At 42.0% G+C, this 18804-nt stretch overlaps 1 protein-coding gene across 1 annotated transcript in view; it reads left to right on the top strand.

Annotated features, from left to right (window-relative positions):
* The window catches only part of chsy3 (chondroitin sulfate synthase 3), a 146992-nt gene extending 130963 nt beyond the window's left edge, over nucleotides 1–16029 (top strand). Inside the window, exon 3 of the mRNA XM_047014794.1 lies at nucleotides 13496–16029. Within this exon, the coding sequence (XP_046870750.1) occupies nucleotides 13496–15067 (1572 nt within the window). The 3' untranslated portion in view covers nucleotides 15068–16029. The remainder of the gene's footprint in view (nucleotides 1–13495) is intronic.
* The last annotated feature ends 2775 nt before the right edge of the window (nucleotides 16030–18804 follow it).

Consider the following 18804-nt stretch of genomic DNA (forward strand, 5'->3'; position numbering starts at 1 on the left):
TGCTACTGATGTGTTTATTTAACACGTCAACAAACAGCGTGGCTCCACACAACCCTTTTAACGACAAAGCGGCTTGCTTCTACCAGGTGTTGTAGTACACAAACTGGAGAAAGGGAGACCTTCTTGTGTAATTGCTCTCCGTCTCTCTCACACACACACATGTAAAATTACCACTGTCATATTTACAAACCTAAATTAGGAATGCAACCAAGCTCAGAACCAATGTGCCTACAGGGCCATGCGCAAACAGCAATGAGCTCAACACAACGGAAGGCCACAACGAAGCAGAAATACAACTTTTTAGGGATACAGATCCATTGTATGACAACAACCAGATACGCATGGACACACTGACACGTCACCATCTTTATCTATCGATCCAGCCCCAAAATATGACCAATGCACGGACCAGCATCACAAAGGCAGGATGATAAAATATGCTTTTACTCACCAAGGCTGAGAGCTCACTTGAAGAGAAAGGTGCCTTCTTTTGTATGCTAACTAGACTAACCGTTAGCCACTTTTTCTTCAAAAACCACTCCACTTTAAACCTACGGTTACTTTTAACAGCAGTTTGAGCGATGACAATATCGTGGCTGATGGGCACCACTTAAGCTGCTTTACTTCAACTTTCTCCTCCAAATTAAGGGTTTATAGGGTATATAACCGGTGCTCAAGTATGACATCCACTTTATTCATTTTCTCAAGTTATCTGGCGTTTGTGAAGCTAACAAGCTAGCTAAGACAATCTAGCTACATATCCTCGCTCTTCTTGCCGACTAATGTTGGCGACAAGCAGCCAATCAGGGCTGAAATACAAAATGACGCTGTATTGGGGCAACCGGCTCTCAGCCCCACTTGGCATAAAATGTGTGTGATCTACTTTACATTACATTACATTCTGAGCATGCGTATTAATACTTTCCCACGTCCAATGTACATTGCATTGTGAGAGAGGGGCTCGCCCCACCACGCTCTCCTTTTTGCCGACTAATGTTGGCGCAAGAAAGACAGATAGCCAATCAGGTCTGAAATACGAAATGACGCTGTGGTGGGGCAACTGGCTCTCAGCCCCACTTGGCATCAAATTTGTGTGATCTACTTACATTACATTACATTCTGAGCATGCGTATTAAAACTTTCCCACGTCCAATGTACATTGCATTGTGAGAGAGGGGCTAGCCCCACCAGAGCCCCACTTTCACGATTAGCCTATGGCAGAAGCAGTCTGAAGCAGCAAGGCAGGGACCAATGAACATGAAATTAAATCTTAACACAAACGAATGAAACGGAACAATTTAGGAAGACGCTATATTCATAGATAATAAATTATTCGAAGTAAACGAAAATAAAAATGTTTGAGAAATAAAAAAGAACATAATTTTGTTGCAGTTCTTTCTGTTGATAACAGGTGGGGCACCTGCCCCTAATGACCAGTCGCCACTGGATGGTCCACTACGGGAGTGCAGGAAGGAGAGATGCCCCGACTGCATGGAATACAGGATAACATCACATATCCTACCTTTAGATAACTGCAGAACACAGTGTATAACTAAATATATTTCTATAATAGCCTACTGTGCATATATCATCATATGTCAAAAACTGGATAAACTTACAAATACATAGATAGTAAAGCTAAAGTTTGTATTAAAACTAGTGCTGTCAGTTAAACGTGTTATTAACGGCGTTAACGCAAACCCAAATTAATGGCGTCAATTTTTTTATCGCGCGATTAACGCTCTTTTTAACCTAGCAACCTAGCGTTTTTTTCACATTCTGTTGTAACAACATTCTGTTGTTACAACAGACTGACTCTAACTGACGTTAGAAAAACTACAATACCACACCGGATCTAGCTAGACCGGAAACAAAACAACAGCCACCTCACACACACTTGTTTGGGCTTGCGAGCCGGCTAAAGAGTCGTAGCAGAGCCCGTTAATGGATATTAGACATTCTCTGGTAGTAGGCTAACGTTACGTTTTGAGTTGACTGCCAGCGCCAGACGCCGTAATGGATGCCAAGATTCTGAATGGAAAGTTTACTTTTAAAAGGTTGCCAAATGGTTCCATTGACAAGACCAAAGAGATCAGTGTGTTCTGTCTTTGTGAACTGAGCTATCATCGCAGCACGTCGTGCGAGTCTAAAATACAATTTTGATGGCCAAGCACACAGCTGATGCGAATTCTCCACCCACTCGTCAAAGCCAGGCGATTGCAATGTTCAAATCAAATCAAATGTATTTGTACAGCCCATTTTACACGCAAGCATGTCACAGAGTGCTTCACATGCGCCCATAGAACTGCCCCTCAACCAACCTAAACCCTCAAGGAAGACTAGGAAAAAAAAATGTTTTCAATTAAAAAAAAACATGTGCACGAAGCAATCCGAACCACTTTTCCATGTCGATAAGAGCATTAAAATTTGAAAAAAGAATGGATGAAAAAGAAATCAAGAGACATTTAGAATAGAAAAAATGTGCAATTAATTGAGATTAATCGCGAGTTAACTATGACATTAATGCGATTAATCGCGATTAAATATTTTAATCGTTTGACAGCTCTAATTAAAACATATCTACCTCAAATTCTCTCCTTCACAGGAGTGCGCTAAATTCTTCTAAACTAGCCAACTACACAAAAAAAACTATTAAAAACACAATAACAAAGAACTATACTATCTACATTAAAACTTAAGTTGAAGATATATTTACACAAATTGATTATCAAATGGTATTATAGCTATAAATGAAGGATGCGGGATCAAAAGGTTTTGCTGTCTCTCAATGACGTCTTCACTCAACAATAGGGTTCACGTCACGAGCGGTGACGTCCGCGAGAGATGTGCCGTAATAAGCTAGTATGGAACATTTCTAGAGACGCAGCTGGTGTTTGGATAGGCTGGATCAAATCAAATGTATTTGTATAGCCCTTTTTACACGGAAGCATGTCACAGGGATCCAGCTTAGATGTTTTGTTTCAGTGATGGTACATCCCAAAATTATTTATTACTATAATTTATTACTTTGCTCAAATGCAAGTGTGACAGAACGCAAGGCGTCTGCCATGTATTTACAAATGCCCAGTGCCCCGTCGGTGGCTCTCGGCCGAATTCAGGAAACCGACCAGTTTTGGCAGGGGTGTGCACTGTTTAAAGAAAGTAATGTAGGAAGTGATTTTATTGCAGTCCATGATAAGACATAATGTATGTGTGAAATGTGTCATGTCATTATGGTGTTAAAGCGGGAAAACTGGATGGCACTCCACCCTTTTCCGGTCGATAACCATGGCCTCAGATTTGGAGGTTCTGATTCGCATCCCAGCCGCTTCACATTCGGTTGCAAACCGCTCCAGTGAGAGCTGAAGGTCGCGGCCCGATGAAGCCAACAGCCAATTCTGTCCATATAAGTAATGAACAGAATCGGTGACAAAGGGCAGCCCTGGCGGAGTCCAACCCCCACCGGGAACAAGTTTGACTTACTACCGGCAATGCGGACCAAACTCTGGCACCGGTCGTACAGGGACCGGACAGCCCCGATCCGGTACCCCGTACTCTCGGAGCACCCCCCTCATAGCCCCCGAGGGACACTGTCGAAAGCCTTTTCCAAATCCACAAAACATGTGTAGACTGGTTGGGCGAACTCCCATGTACCCTCCAGGAGTCTGCGGAGGGTATGGAGCTGGTCCACTGTTCCATGGCCAGGACGAAAACCACATTGCTCCTCCTGAATCCGAGGTTCGACAATCCGACGGACCCTCCTCTCCAGGACCCATGTATAGACTTTCCCAGGGAGGCTGAGGGGTGTGATCCCCCTAAAGTTGGAGCACACCCTCTGGTCCCCCTTTTTAAAGAGGGGAACCACCACTCCGGTCTGCTAGTCCAGAGGCACTGTTCCCGATGTCCACGCGATGTTGCAGAGTCGTGTCAACCAAGACAGCCCTTCAACATCCAGAGCCCTAAGGGACTCCGGGCGGACCTCATCCACCCCAGGGGCCCTGCCACCGCGGAGCTTTTCAACCACCTCGGCGACCTCAGCCCCAGAGATAGAAGGGTGTCCCCGATGTCCCCAGACTCTGCCTCCACGTCGGAAAGCGTGTTGGTGGAATTAAGGAGGTCTTCGAAGTATTCCTTCCACCGATCTAGGACGTCCCCGTCGAGGTCAGCAGCGCACCATCCCCACCGTATACAGTGTTGACAGAGCACTGCTTCCCCCTCCTGAGTCGCCGGATGGTGGTCCAGAACCTTTTTGAAACCGTTCGGAAGTCATTCTCCATGGCATCGCCGAACTCCTCCCATGCCCGGGTTTTTGCCTCCGCGGCCGCCAAAGCCGCTTTCCGCTTGGCCTGCCGGTACACATCAGCTGCCTATGGAGTCCTACCAGCCAATAAAGTCCGATAGGCCTCCTTCTTCAGCTTGACGGCATCCCTCACCTCCGGAGTCCACCACCAGGTTCAAGGGTTACCGCCGCAACATGCACCGACCGCCTTGCGGCCGCATCTCCGGTCAGCCGCTTCAACAATGGAGGCCCGGAACATGACCCATTCGGATTCAATGTCCCTGGCCCTCCCCCGAGACATGATCGAAGCTCTCCCGGAGGTGGGAGTTGAAGCTCCTTCTGACAGGGGGTTCTGCCAGCCGTTCCCAGCAGACCCTCACATTACGTTTGGGCCTGCCAGGCCTGACCGGTGTCCTCCCCCACCATTGAAGCCAACTCACCACCAGGTGGTGATCAGCTGACAGCTCCGCCCCTCTCCTCACCCGAGGGGGGGCCGTTCCTCCCAATCACGGCCCTCCAGGTCTCACTGTCATTGCCCACATGAGCATTGAAGTCCCCCAGGAGGACGAGGGAATCTCCAGGAGGAGCGCTTTCCAGCACCCCCCCCAGAGACTCCAAACAGGGTGGGTACTCTGAGCTGCCGTTTGGTGCATAAGCACAAACAACAGTGAAGATCCGTCCCCCCACCCGCTGAGTTCCAGAGTTCTGGCACTGTTGTCACACCGTGAAAGTTTTTAAACTCTGAAAATGTTGACAGATTTGACATTTTGAAAAGCTAGGGCAGGACATTACACCCATGGCTAATCAGGTTTTCTATCACAGATTTTCATGTGACGATGTCTATGGGAGCAAAAGAGAGGTGCTCTATTACCACTTCCTAATGTTTACCATAGTCTCTGCCCTGCCCTGTTTTATGCATGTACTTCTTCACAGAATCAGCATTTTCTAAACTGCACGACCCCATGATTGGAATTGGTTGCTAAGTAGGCTGATCGATAAAGACAGTAACAGGGTTTGACAGTGTTCACATTATCATGCTAAACTTTAGCACTAAAGGGAAGGCCTCATTTAAATCAAGTCAGGTTAAATACATTTCAAGTCATCCTGGATTATTTAAACATAGTATGTCTTGAATTAAAATCACTGGAAGAAAGCTTCTTCACATGGCTGGCTTGGAATTGATTAAAATGTCTGCCTTTAGAGAAAAGCTATTCCTTTTTGGTTGCAAGGAGCATTCTTGCATCTTCTATCAGAAAGACCGATGTCACATTTCTCAGAAACCGTCAGCATGTGTTTAAGGGGAAGACGCCATCTGGCAGAATCAGTTGACTTATAAATTGCCAGCAGGATGCCAGACATATTGGTTGTCATGATTCCTAAGTAGTGGTGGATAAGGATAGGAACAACAATGAGAGCTTTGTATTGGTTATAAATGGCGGTGAGTTAAGACTTCCCGCACCCTGGTTAGGACAAGCAATCAATCACCGTTCAGCTTCAAGTTTGTTCCTAGCATTTCTTATATTATAGGTATAAGCCCATTTTTTTAAATGTTGTGCAAATGTATGCATTGTGGGTGAATAAATGAAGTTGAGATTGATTGAAATTATCTACATAGGGGGTTCACATAACGATAATGTAATAGACAAGTAGTAACATCACCCAAAATTGTATTTCCAATGTAAAAATGTCAAATTGTATTTCTAATGTAAAAAATATTGTCTACTAACTTGAGATAAGATTACATTCTCATTACAACTAGGATCTTTGTTAAAATACTTTTTTTACGAGAACCACCCTCATTACACAGTGACGAATTAAGTTGGCATTAAGGATGGGAATATCTCAAAATGGAACTTTGGCTGAGCAATGTGTTTTTGGCAGGCTAAAGCAGAGCAGCGATTGACTCAGTTGTGGAATCTTGCTGGAGAAATCTGCCCTGTAATGTCTGGAACCTTAGTGTGAGGATAATTCAGAAAAGACTGTTGACTGCACAGCCAGTATGTGATCTCATAACCACACTTCCCATGACCAAAACTGACTACTTTAAAATAGGCAAAAGAAAAAGACAAATGTGTGTAGACAAAATTTGTCAAAACTAACCTTTGCACTCATGGTGGTTCTGCATGAAAAATATACACAGTACCGATACAAAGAAGCTGCTTTTTATGTTTATTTGTATATTAACATCTCAGTTGCAGTATCTTCATCCTGAAATTAAATGGTCATGATGGTGCTTTGCATTGTATTTTTTTGTATGTTTCATGTCCATAGCTCTCGCAACTTTTTAATCAAAAAACAGCTTCCACACATTCTCCCTTTTTGTTAACTTTACCTGGGAGCACACAGGCAAAATAATCTGATCGCCTTCATAAACTTCCTTCTCTGTTTTTCCAGGGCAAATTGTTAACTTACAGTGCAATTACGAACACACAGCACTCTAAGCGCGCCTCATCAAAATGTGTTGGCGGCAAAAACCAACGGGGACCATCAGATGAAAAGATCGGAAAGTCAGCAGTATTACCAAATCACCTAAACCACCTAATTAGAAGATCAGTGTGGCTTTGTGAATGATCAGCATACCTTTTAGTCTACCATTGGCTTTATCTGTGAAGGTCAGGACTGGAGTAGCTGGCTACTGCATTAAAAGGACTAAGACTACTCTAATTTACTATAGTGTCATGTACGAAGCTACTCTCATAGCCACATGTCAGCCTCCAATTTAAATCAAGTGAGGCTCAGAAGAGGAAGGACACAAATAGAGTACTTAGGCTCCAACCTACACTTTTTTTATAGTAGCAGAGCAAAATGTAACACCAACTCATAATTCGCTTACTTTACTAAATATTTCAGTGGTCCCTCAGCACACTTAATAGCTTTTCTGGGCGGTTCTTTCATTCCAAGCTCAAACTACTAATTTGCAACTTAAACCAGTCACCAAAAAAGAAGCTCAGCTTGGTAATAACAGGGCAAAAGGATCAAGGACCACGGCTTGGGGCTTTAAGTAGCCTGACCTGCTTTGAGTAACACCTCATTATAATGAAGACACAAACCTACATCCTATCTGATCAGATGATCTAATGAAGGGAACCCTTACGGAAGGAAAATATATTGCAGTATATTGGAAAATATAATGTGATATATTAGGCAATATATGCCCATATATGGGATGTCATATTTATATTGTATGGAAATACATGGGATAATATATTGATGATAAATATATTACTAATATATTATAAACTATAATATATATTCATGTAATATATTGCAATATCAGAATCAGAATGGAATTTATTTGCCATGAAAGTTTGCACAGACAAGGAATTTGTCTGTGCAATATATTGCAGAATACAGCAATGATTGCCGTTTTCCATATATTGCAACTTATTCAACATGAATATATAATATGTGTTTATATATCCCAAAATATATGCAATTTTATATCTACAAATGCCACCATAATGTATTCCAATTTATATGGGAAAACGTATTGGTAATATATGTAAAGATATAGTGTAACATGTATGTTTAATATATGGTAGAATATATTTGAATTATATGTAAAAAAAATATAGCTGCAAGCAGCAATGGCGAATTCCTCCTTCAAAATGTCAAAATATTGTAAAATTGACATAATAGAAAGTTACACCGGGATTACCCAGAAAACCAAAAACTGTTTTGTGAAAAAAAAAAAAAAGCCTATGTCTGGAGTTGAACCTGAAACCCTTTGTTTACCAGCACAACCTCTCATCCAATTGAGCCATTCCAAGATCTAGACTTTGCAGTGTTCAGTTACTGAATAATAAAATAAGACATTTCTCCTATGGCAATCATAGTCACATTTGGTCCAAGCTCAAACAGCTCAAATTCAGTCATATTTTCACATATTAAGGTGAAACTTTGCAGGGTACTTCAGGCGGAAGTCACCTTAAAGCCTATTCCTGACGGGGGAATCCTAATTATATGGAAATATATACATGAAATAAATGTACAGATATGTGTTAAATATATTGTGGAATATATTTGAAATATAGGTAAAATCATATGGAAAAATATTTGAAATATATAATGACAATGATCGCTTCCAGCAAACTTCTTTTGAATTAGCCATTTCCCCCCAAATAAATGTCAATCTTACGGTATTTATGTTTTTGGGGGCACATTTTCAGTTAGCAAGTGGTACTATTTGAATCGGGATTCCATTTGCAATACTGCCGTTGACAACCTTCTTAGAAGACCTTCTAGATGGCTGAGCGGTTAGGGAATCAGGCTATTAATCAGAAGGTTGCCGGTTCGATTCCCGGAACCTAAAAAATGAACTGGGCAAGGCAGTTCACCCTACTTGCCTTGGGGTATGTCCCTGTACTTATTGTAACTTACCTGTAAGTCACTCTGGAGATCGTCTGCTAAAGGACTAAATGTAAATATCACCATATGTGTCTGTACATTGTATGGGCATGTTCTCATTTATATACACATGCATTGTACAATACATCTTTCCATATCATTTTACATATATTTAAAATGAATTCTACCATATATGAAGCATACGTGTGACACTATATCTTTACATATATTACCCATACATTTTCCCCTATAAAGCGGGACATAAATTGCATATATTTTGGGATATACAACCACATATATTATAAATTAATGTTCCATATATTGCAATATACGGAAAACGGCAATCATTGCTGTATTCTGCAATATATTGCAATATATTACATGAATATGAATATGTAATATATTAGTAATATATTTATCATCAATATATTATCCCATGTATTTCAAACATTATATATTGGTCAATGTAATGGAAAATAATATATTACAATATATTAAAATGTATTTCAAATCATATGTTGGTAAATATATTTTCTTTCTGTAAGGGAATCTTGCGATATGCCTGAATAATGAATGCCTGCCTTAGAAGCTGCAAAGCAAACCACTGTAACATCTCAGTTGTTTTTGCCCCCACAGAAAATGTGAAAACAAAGATACGTGAATACTAGATATTTAATTATCAGTGCAGTTTAATTATTTTCTCTATTAGAGTGATCAATTAAGAAGGCATAAATAGGCCACAGCAGAGCCTTTACTTGCAAACACTGAATCAGCATGCTGTGTCCTGGTAAACAAGACTAACAAACTGAGGACCAAAAGAAGAGTTATCTATTTTTATAATGTAAACTCAATGACTATCTGTCACTGTTAAGTAAGTGAAATTAAATAGTTGGTTATGTGAGAAAGATATCAACTGTATTGTGTTTCTTAAAGGTAATTTGACCTGCCAAATCATATAACACTACACCACACACTCCCAAAAAGTAGATTGTGGCTGTCATTCAGGTTATTAATATGTTTTACCTCCAGTCTCTATCTTGTTATATCTGTCATGTTCCTTTTGTGTATTTCCACACAATTAAAGATGCTGTAAAGTGGAATTGAAAATTAGTTTTAATTTCATCATACCACAGAAGAATGTGTTTACATTTACATGTATTAATTTAGCAGACGCTTTTATCCAAAGCGACTTCCAAGAGAGAGCTTTACAAAAGTGCATAGGTCACTGATCATAACCCCCAAACATTGCGGGTAGCCAAAACATGAAGAATTCATTGTGAAAACCAAATAAGTGCCAAAGGCCAGAACCACAAAAGCATGTAATTAAACAAGTTGCAATTAAACAACATGAACCTCAAAAGTGCAAGAGTGTACCTGTAGAAAAAGCAAGCAACAATAATATATTTTGCAGCGAGTACAAGAATTTTAGTTCAGTTACAACTAACCAACAAGAGCAACAAGTCTCTCAATAAGAGTCATTTGTGATCCTGGAGGAAACTAAGATCAGGTCCATCAAATCATTCCTAAGTACCGTTGTACTCCTGGAACAAGTGCGTCTTGAGGCTTTTCTTGAAGGGGGGGAGACAGTCAGTGTCTCTGATGGAGGTGGGGAGTTGATTCCACCATTGGGGGGCCAAACAGGAGAAGAGCTTGTGATGGGACTGGGCGCTCTTGAGCGGTGGGACCACCAGACGGTTGTCTGAAGAAGACCGTAGGTGTTGGGTGGGGGTGTAAGGCTGCAGGAGAGACTTGATGTAGTCGGGTGCAGTCCTGTTCACCGCTCGGAAGGTCAGTACCAGGGTCTTGAGTCTGATACGGGCCGTGATGGGAAGCCAGTGGAGGGAAATTAGGAGCAGGGAACATGGGAGCGTCTGGGTAGATTGAAGACCAGGCGGGCTGCTGCGTTCTCGATCCTCTGGAGAGGGCGGGTTGCGCATGCCGGGATACAGGCGAGCAGCGAGTTGCAGAAGTCCAACTTGGAGAGGACAAGTGCTTGGACTACCAGCTGGGTGGAATGCTCAGACAGGTATCTCCTGATCTTCCGGATGTTGTAGGGGGTGAATCTACACGGTCGGGAGACTGCAGCAATGTGGGCTGTGAGGAAGAGCTTGACATCCATGTAGTGTTGCTTTCGTCAACGAAAATTATGACTGAATATCTTCATCAACGAACCTTTATCAAGTGACGAAAACGAGACGAGACGCAACGTAAATGCTGGTGATGTGACGATAACTATAATTAAATGTATAATGCAATATCGTTGACGAATAAGAACGAGACGAAATGTAGTTTACAAAATAAAAACGAGACGAAATGTAATAACGTTATTTTGTCTCGTTTAGTCGCGTTATTATTGGTAGCTAACTCATGAGGCTGTGCTTAATGTGTCTCATTTTAACGTCAGCTTTAGACGTTAGCTTTAAACGTTATTCACTGGAGCTGAAACCGACTGAGAGTCGGAGACAAACGTGTGTGACTAGCGTGTGTGTGTTTGTTTGTGAGTATAAAGCGGGTTACCATGTGTGACTAGTGTGTGTAGCTACTGTGTGTGTGCGTGTGTATTTGTTTGTATGAGACTGTAAAGTGGGTTCTTAGTTCCTACCTGACTGACTGCATGTGTAATAAGCATCCCTTGATGGCCAAATACAGTAGCTAGTTTTGTCATTCACCTCACATTGAACTGAATTTGGCATCAACAACATGACTTTGAATACCTTATTCTAGACCAATAGGCCTACAAAATGGTTTTGGCATTAACATGCCTCTCGAGACTACTGCTTAGACTTCCTTTGTTTTGATTAAAAAGAGACTAAAATTAAATTTTCATTGACTTAAACTAGACTAAATGTCATCAGTTTTCATCGACTAAAATAAGACTAAAATGCTCAGACTTTTAGTCGGCTGAAACTTGACTAGACTAAAAAGAGTATGAATGTGACTAAAACTAATAAAAACTAAAATGACAGCTTTACACAAAGACTAGACTAAACTAAAATTAAAACAGGCCACCAAAAACAACACTACATCCATGGTATGGTTCCAGGTTCCTGGCAGAGGATGAAGGGGTCACCGTCGCAGATCACAGGGTGATTGAGAGATCGTAGGAGATGGAGGATTTGGCCGGGATGATGAGAAGTAATGTTTTGGCGAGGTTCAGCTGGAGGTGGTGCTTGGTCATCCAGGCGGATGTCTGCGAGGCAGGCCTCGATCCTAGCTCGGAACAGTCGGGGGGAACGACAGGTACAGCTGGGTGTCGTCAGCGTAGCAGTGGTAGGAGGTCGCAGAAAGGTCCAACAGTATGATGATAGATGACCTTGAAGTAGCTCTGGCAGACTGGAGGGCAGTGGTGACTGACAGGAGGGCAGTTTCTGTGGAGTGTCCAGTCTTGAAGCCCGGTTGGTTGTGGTCAAGTAGGTTGTTCTGAGAGAGAAAGTTTGACAGTTGGTTAGCTACAGCGCGTTCAATTGTTTTTTAAAAGAAGGGTAGCAGTCATACTGTAGTTCTGGAGGCAGCTGGGATAAGGGAGGGTTTTTTGAGTAGAGGGCTTACTCTGGCCCGTTTGAAGGCAGAGGGGAAAGTGCCGGAAGTAAGAGGACATGGAGAATATAAGTTATGATGGAGGGAGAGATGGTTTTAAAGAGAGGGGAAGGGACTGGATCAAGGGTACAGGAGGTAGGGCGATGAGAGAAAATAAGGTCAGAGATCTCTGCCTCGGAAAGGGGAGAGAAATAGTTCAGACATTTAGTTGGGTCAGTCATGGAGGGTGAGGGGGTAGGAAATTTGGGTTCAGGGAACTGCCTGCTAATGTTGACAACTTTTTTCGAAGAAGAAGTCGTCTGCTGTCAAGGTGGAAGAGGGGGTCGGGGAGGTGGGTTAAGAAGGGTGGAGAAGGTAGAGAAAAGTTTGTGAGGGTTTGAGGCAGAGTTCATTTTGTTCAGGAAGAAGTGGGTTTTAGCACCAGTTATGCAAGAAGAATTTAAGGAGGTAGTGATACTTATCAAGGTCCAGACCGTCTTTGGACTTGCGCCATGTCCTCTCAGCTGCCCGAAGGATGGATCGTTCTTCACAAATAACATCCGTGAGCCACGGGCAGGAGGGAGAAGATTGTGCAGGCCTGGTTGACAGTGGATAGAGTGTCAAGTGATGCAGTTAATGTGAATAACAGGGTGTTGGGGGCAGTGTGTCAAGTGATGCAGTTAATGTGGATAACAGGGTGTTGGTGGCAGTGTCAGTGGGGTGTGACGTGAACTCGTCAATGGGAGGGAGGGAGGATGATACAATGGAGGAGAACTGGGAGGGGGATAAGGAGCGGAGGTTGCGGCGGAAAGTTACAAGGGGAGGGGAGGTAGGAGGAGTTGGAGGGAGAGAGGCAGAGAATTGGATAAAGAAGTGATCAGAAATGTGTAGTGGGGTTACAGAGTTTAAGTCAGTGATACAGTTACGTGTCAGGATGAGGTTGAGCTGTTTGCCTGCCTTGTGGGTCGCCGGTATGTTCAGCAGCGTCCGGTCAAAAGATGTCAGGAGAGACATGAAGTCGATGGCCTGTGTTCCTTCGAGGTGGATGTTGAAGTCCCCAAGGATTATCAGTGGGGGTCCATCATCCGGGAGGACGCTGAGGAGCATGTCCTCCACAAAGTCAGCTAGCGGCCCTGGTGGGCCTGGTGGGTTGAGCTTTGTCAAGGGCAAGCACACCCAATTAGATTACAAAGTAGTCAGTCCCAAATATGAAATGTCAAACACCAGCTTTGATGCAAAAGTGTCCTTTTCAGAGAGATCAGTTATCCTTTTATATTAATTGACACCCATTTGCACACTGAAACATTCCAATTTATATTGAGCTGACCACTGTGTTGCTTACTTTTTCCGCAGATGCAGCAGTTGTTCTATGAAAATTATGAGCACAACAAGAAAGGCTTCATCCAAGAGATCCATAGTAGCAAGATCCATAATGCCATTACACTCCACCCCAACAAGAGGCCTGCTTACCAGTACCGACTGCACAGCTACATGCTTAGTCGAGAGATTTCCAGACTTCGCTACCGCACCATCCTACTGCACCGCGAAGGCCTGACCATGAGCCATCTCAGCAACACAGAGGTACAGTGGGAGGACCAGCAGTTGGGAGCCCCACCTTCCTACACACGTTATCAGCCAGCAGAGAGGGGTGATGTAATTGAGTGGGACTTTCTCACAGGCCGCCATCTGTACTCAACTAGGGAGAACCAAATGCCTCGTCAGGGCCTTGGGAGCCTGCTTCGGGCTGCTCTGGAAGACACAGTGCTCCAGGTCATGGAGATGATCAATGACAACTCCAAAGCCCGCGGTCGTGTTATTGACTTCAAGGAGATCCAGTATGGCTACCGAAGGGTGGACCCAATACATGGAGCTGAATATATCTTGGACCTACTGCTCTTGTATAAGAAACATAAGGGACGCAAGGTGACAATGCCTGTTCGACGACATGCTTATCTGCAGCAGTCTTTCAGCAGGCCTTTCTTCAGTGAACCTGAAGAGTTGGACATCTCTGAGCTGGTTGAGGCCATCAACACTGAATCCCAGTCCTTCTCTTTCCTCTCCAATTCCCTCAAGATTTTCTCACCTTTCCAGTTCTCTGAATCTACCAGGGAGATGCAGGAAAACAGCAAAAAGACAGTCAATATCCTGGTCCCTCTGACTGGCAGGTACGACATCTTTGTCCGCTTCATGGATAACTTTGAAAAAACTTGCCTCATTCCGAACCAGAATGTCAAGATGGCAATCATTCTGATGGACAATGACAGCAACCAGGACAGGGAGAAGCAACTAGACCTGATCAAGGAGTACCGTAAGAAATATCCTAAAGCAGACTTGTCCATCATCCCCATGACAGGCTACTTTTCCCGTGGGCTGGCTCTGGAGCTGGGCTCCTCGCAGCTCGATAACGATACTCTTCTGTTCTTCTGTGATGTGGACCTAGTCTTCAGTGTAGATGCCTTACAGCGCTGTAGGGAAAATGCCATAAAAGGACAGCAGGCCTACTTTCCTGTTGTCTTCAGTCAATTTGATCCCAAAATTGTCTATGCTGGAAACACACCTGACGATAGCATCTTTGTCTTCACCAAGAAAAGTGGTTTCTGGAGGGACTATGGCTTTGGAATAACCTGCATATTTAAAAGTGACTTGCAAAAAGCTGGTGGTTTTGATACGTCAATCCAAGGCTGGGGTTTGGAAGATGTAGACCTGTTCACAAAAGTTATCAACTCTGGTTTAAAAGTGTTCCGCAGTCAGGAACCTGGAATTGTACACCTTTATCACCCTGTTCAATGCGACACAAGCCTTGAGCCCAAGCAATACAAAATGTGCCGTGGGTCTAAAGCAAGTACTTATGCATCAGCAATGCAGCTAGCAGGACTTTGGCTGGAGAAAAACTTAGGAGTTGGGTACAATAGAACTTCCTCATGACCTCCATCAGAGGTTTTCTCAGTTCTGCATGACTGCAGAAGTGGGAGTAAGAACAAACAAAATAGTGTGTGTTCAATGGTACTTTCTTTTGTTCCCCTGATTATTATTTTATTTTTTGGGCATTCAAAAAAAAAATCTCTAAAGCGTCTTCCAAAGGAGACCGTCATTGTGCTGGCCTTCAATCATGGCTTGTTGAGAGCTGTGATGTGGTTAATTGGTTTGTATTTCAGTTGTCATGAAATCCACATGTATGCCTCAGGACCGCATATTTTATAGCCTGGCCATGTCCAATGAATGTGTCGTGCAGCCTTCTGTTGTGTCGGCTGAGTGGAGTGCACATTACCTACTGTGAAAAGGAGAGTAACAACAACACCGGAGAACAACGTAGAGATAATATTGAAAATAGTGGTGAAACGTGATGACAATAATGCTATTAACAATGTGTTTTGAAAGTATCACAAATGTGCTTTAAAAATCCCAATGTGGAACAGACTGTAAACTAGTTTTCTAATTTATACAAAGAACTGAAAGTACTTCATCCACCGTATTTTTTTAAGAAAACGTGTGAATACTTTTGATGATTGTATCTTATTTTCTTGTCAAAAATATTTACATGGTTTTAAGGTACTGGATACCGTCAAATATTCACTGTGTTCTTAATCTCATTGCCGGGACCTACATGCTTTTTCTTCTGTCTGTGACCATGCTTTAATTATCAAATGTATTTTGTCTCCATTATTGTTGCTTTGTGGCTTTACAGTTGTTCAGTTGCTGGCAAGAACAATTAAGATATACTCAAATTGATTATTTATAATAAAACAAATTTCAAAATGCATACTTTACTTATCTGGATTCTGTGTTGTAATCCGAAATCACCGCAAATGGCCAACAAAGTTTGCATTGCATTGCACGGGAGTCAGATGGCTGAGCAGTTAGGGAATCAGGCTATTAGTCAGGAGGTTGCCAGTTTGATTCCCGGCAGTGCAAACCCTTACGAAAAGAAAATATATTTACCAATATATGATTTGAAATACATTTTAATATATTGTAATATATTATTTTCCATACATTGACCAATATATTATATATGGAAATACATGGGATAATATATTGATGATAAATATATTACTAATATATTATAAACTATGATAGATATTCATGTAATATATTGCAATATATTGCAGAATACAGCAATGATTGCAGTATATGGAACATGAATACATAATATATGTAGTTATATATCCCAAAATATATGCAATTCTGTATGCCACTTTATATGGGAAAATGTATGGGTAATATATTTAAAGATATAGTGTCACATGTATGCTTCATATATGGTAGAATATATTTTTTATATATGTAAAATTATATGGAAATATATATTGTACAATGTATGTGTACATATATATATATATTAGTGCTGTCAGTTTAACGCGTTATTAACGGCGTTAACGCAAACCCAAATTAACGGCGTCAATTTTTTTATCGCGCGATTAACGCTCTTTTTGGCCTAGCAAACTTTGTAGTTTTTTTTCACATGCTGTTGCAACAACTACCGAAGTTAGAAAAACTACAACACCACACCGGATCTAGCTAGACCGGAAACAAAATAACAGGCACGCCACACACTTGTTTGGCTTGGCTAAAGCGTAGTAGCAGAGTCCGTTTACGGATATGAGACATTCTCTGGTAGTAGGTTAACTTTACATTTTGAGTGGATGGCGAGCGCGAGACGCCGAAATGGATGCCAATAAGATTCTGAATGGAAAGTTTACTTTTAAAAAGTTGCCAAATGGTTCCATTGACAAGACCAAAGTGATCTGTGTGTTTTGTCGTTGTAAAATGAGCTATCATTGCAGCACGTCCAGTCTGAAATACCACTTGATGGCCAAGCACACAGATGATGCAAATTCTCCGCCCCCTCGTCAAAGCCAGGCGATTGCAATGTTGTTTTCAATAACAAAAAATATTTGCACGAAGCAATCCGAACCACTTTTCCATGTTGATAAGAGCATTAAAATTTGAAAAAAGAATGGGACAAAAAGAAATCAAGGGACATTTAGAATAGATAGAAATAGAAATGTGCGATTAATTGTGATTAATCGCGAGTTAACTATGACATTAATGCGATTAATCGCGATTAAATATTTTAATCGTTTGACAGCACTAATATATATAGATTTTTTTTATATTTTTTTATTACAAAACAGTTTATAGTTTTCTGGGTAATCCCGGTATAACTACCTATTTTATCAATTTTACAATATTTTGCCATTTTGAAGGAGGAATCCGCCATTGCTGCTTGCAGCTGTATATTTTTGAACATAATTAAAATATATTCTACCATATATTAAACATACATGTGACACTATATCTTTACATATATTACCAATACATTTTCCCATATAAATCGGAATACATAGTGGTATTTATAGATATAAAATTGCACATATTTTGGGATATATAAACACATATTATATATTAATGCTGAATATGTTGCAATGTATTGTACAATATAAATATTAAATCCCATATATGGACATTTATTGCCTAATATATCACATGATATTTTCCAATATACTGCAATATATTTTCCTTCCGTAAGGGAAGGGCTACATAGCCCTATGAAATGAGACACCACTTGGTTACGTATATCGATGTCTCTAAAGCAAGTAGTGTTATGCACTGATATCAAGCTAAATTCGCTGCTAATGGAGTTTAGTTAAAACTGTAGACATGCATGAGTCCATTCAAGGCTAATCAGAGAAATGCAGGACTGTTGTGCAAATCAGCAATGTAGCGTTAGCGTAGACATAGTCCCTCCAGCGTGTCCTGGGTCTTCACAGTGGGACGTGCCCAGAACACCTCACCAGGGAGGCGTCCAGGAGGCATCCTGATCAGATGCCCAAGCCACCTCAGCTGGCTCCTCTCGACGCGGAGGAGCAGCGGTTCTACTCTGAGCCCCTCCCGGATGACCGAGCTTCTCACCCTATCTCTAATGGAGAGCCCGGTCTCGTTCTTTTGGTCACTACCCATAGTTTGTGGCCATAGGTGAGGGTAGGAACGTCCGCCATTGTTGCAGGTAGCGCAGTATTCACATACCCCTAGGTTTCAATGAAGCTCCCGGTTTTAAAGGGTGTATACCCCTTCGTCTTAGCCCTACCCTTCGGGCAAAAAGAGTATTGGGACACCCTTACTCTCACGGGAATGCGCAAAACTAAGGGGTAGGGGTAAGACGGAGTATTGGGATTTGGCCAAAGTCTCTGTTTTTCAGGGTTAGGGTTAGTAACTGAAGTTCGTCCATTTTGTTGCACAGTGAACGTACGTGGAGAGGAAAAAACTGGGAATCAGTGTTCGGATCCCACGTCTGCGTAGCCGAATTAACGCTTACGCTCGCTTTCCCCTTCTACGGCGTTTCACTGCTTGAGCAAAGCCTAGAGCGGAATTGACAAAAATGCCCACTAATTTTGCCGCTGGGAGCAGAAAAGTGGGAAATAAATCCACAGGAGTTGTTTCCCTGATGTTTAGGAGTTCGTCTCTTGTTGGCAAACTCCGAAAATCTTGGCAGAAGACTGAATTAACAGACAAAACAAAACAGAGCACACCAACCGACCGAGGCAGCCACCCTCGGCACCATCCTGATATCACGCTGAACCACAATTCAAAAGCAATTTCATTTGTTAATTTTCAGTACATTTTAATGTATTATTTCTTTTGTCAGTTTCAAGTTATTTCAG

The sequence above is a fragment of the Hypomesus transpacificus genome, unplaced genomic scaffold, assembly GCF_021917145.1.
Source record: "Hypomesus transpacificus isolate Combined female unplaced genomic scaffold, fHypTra1 scaffold_27, whole genome shotgun sequence".
In the NCBI taxonomy this organism is placed as follows: domain Eukaryota; kingdom Metazoa; phylum Chordata; class Actinopteri; order Osmeriformes; family Osmeridae; genus Hypomesus; species Hypomesus transpacificus.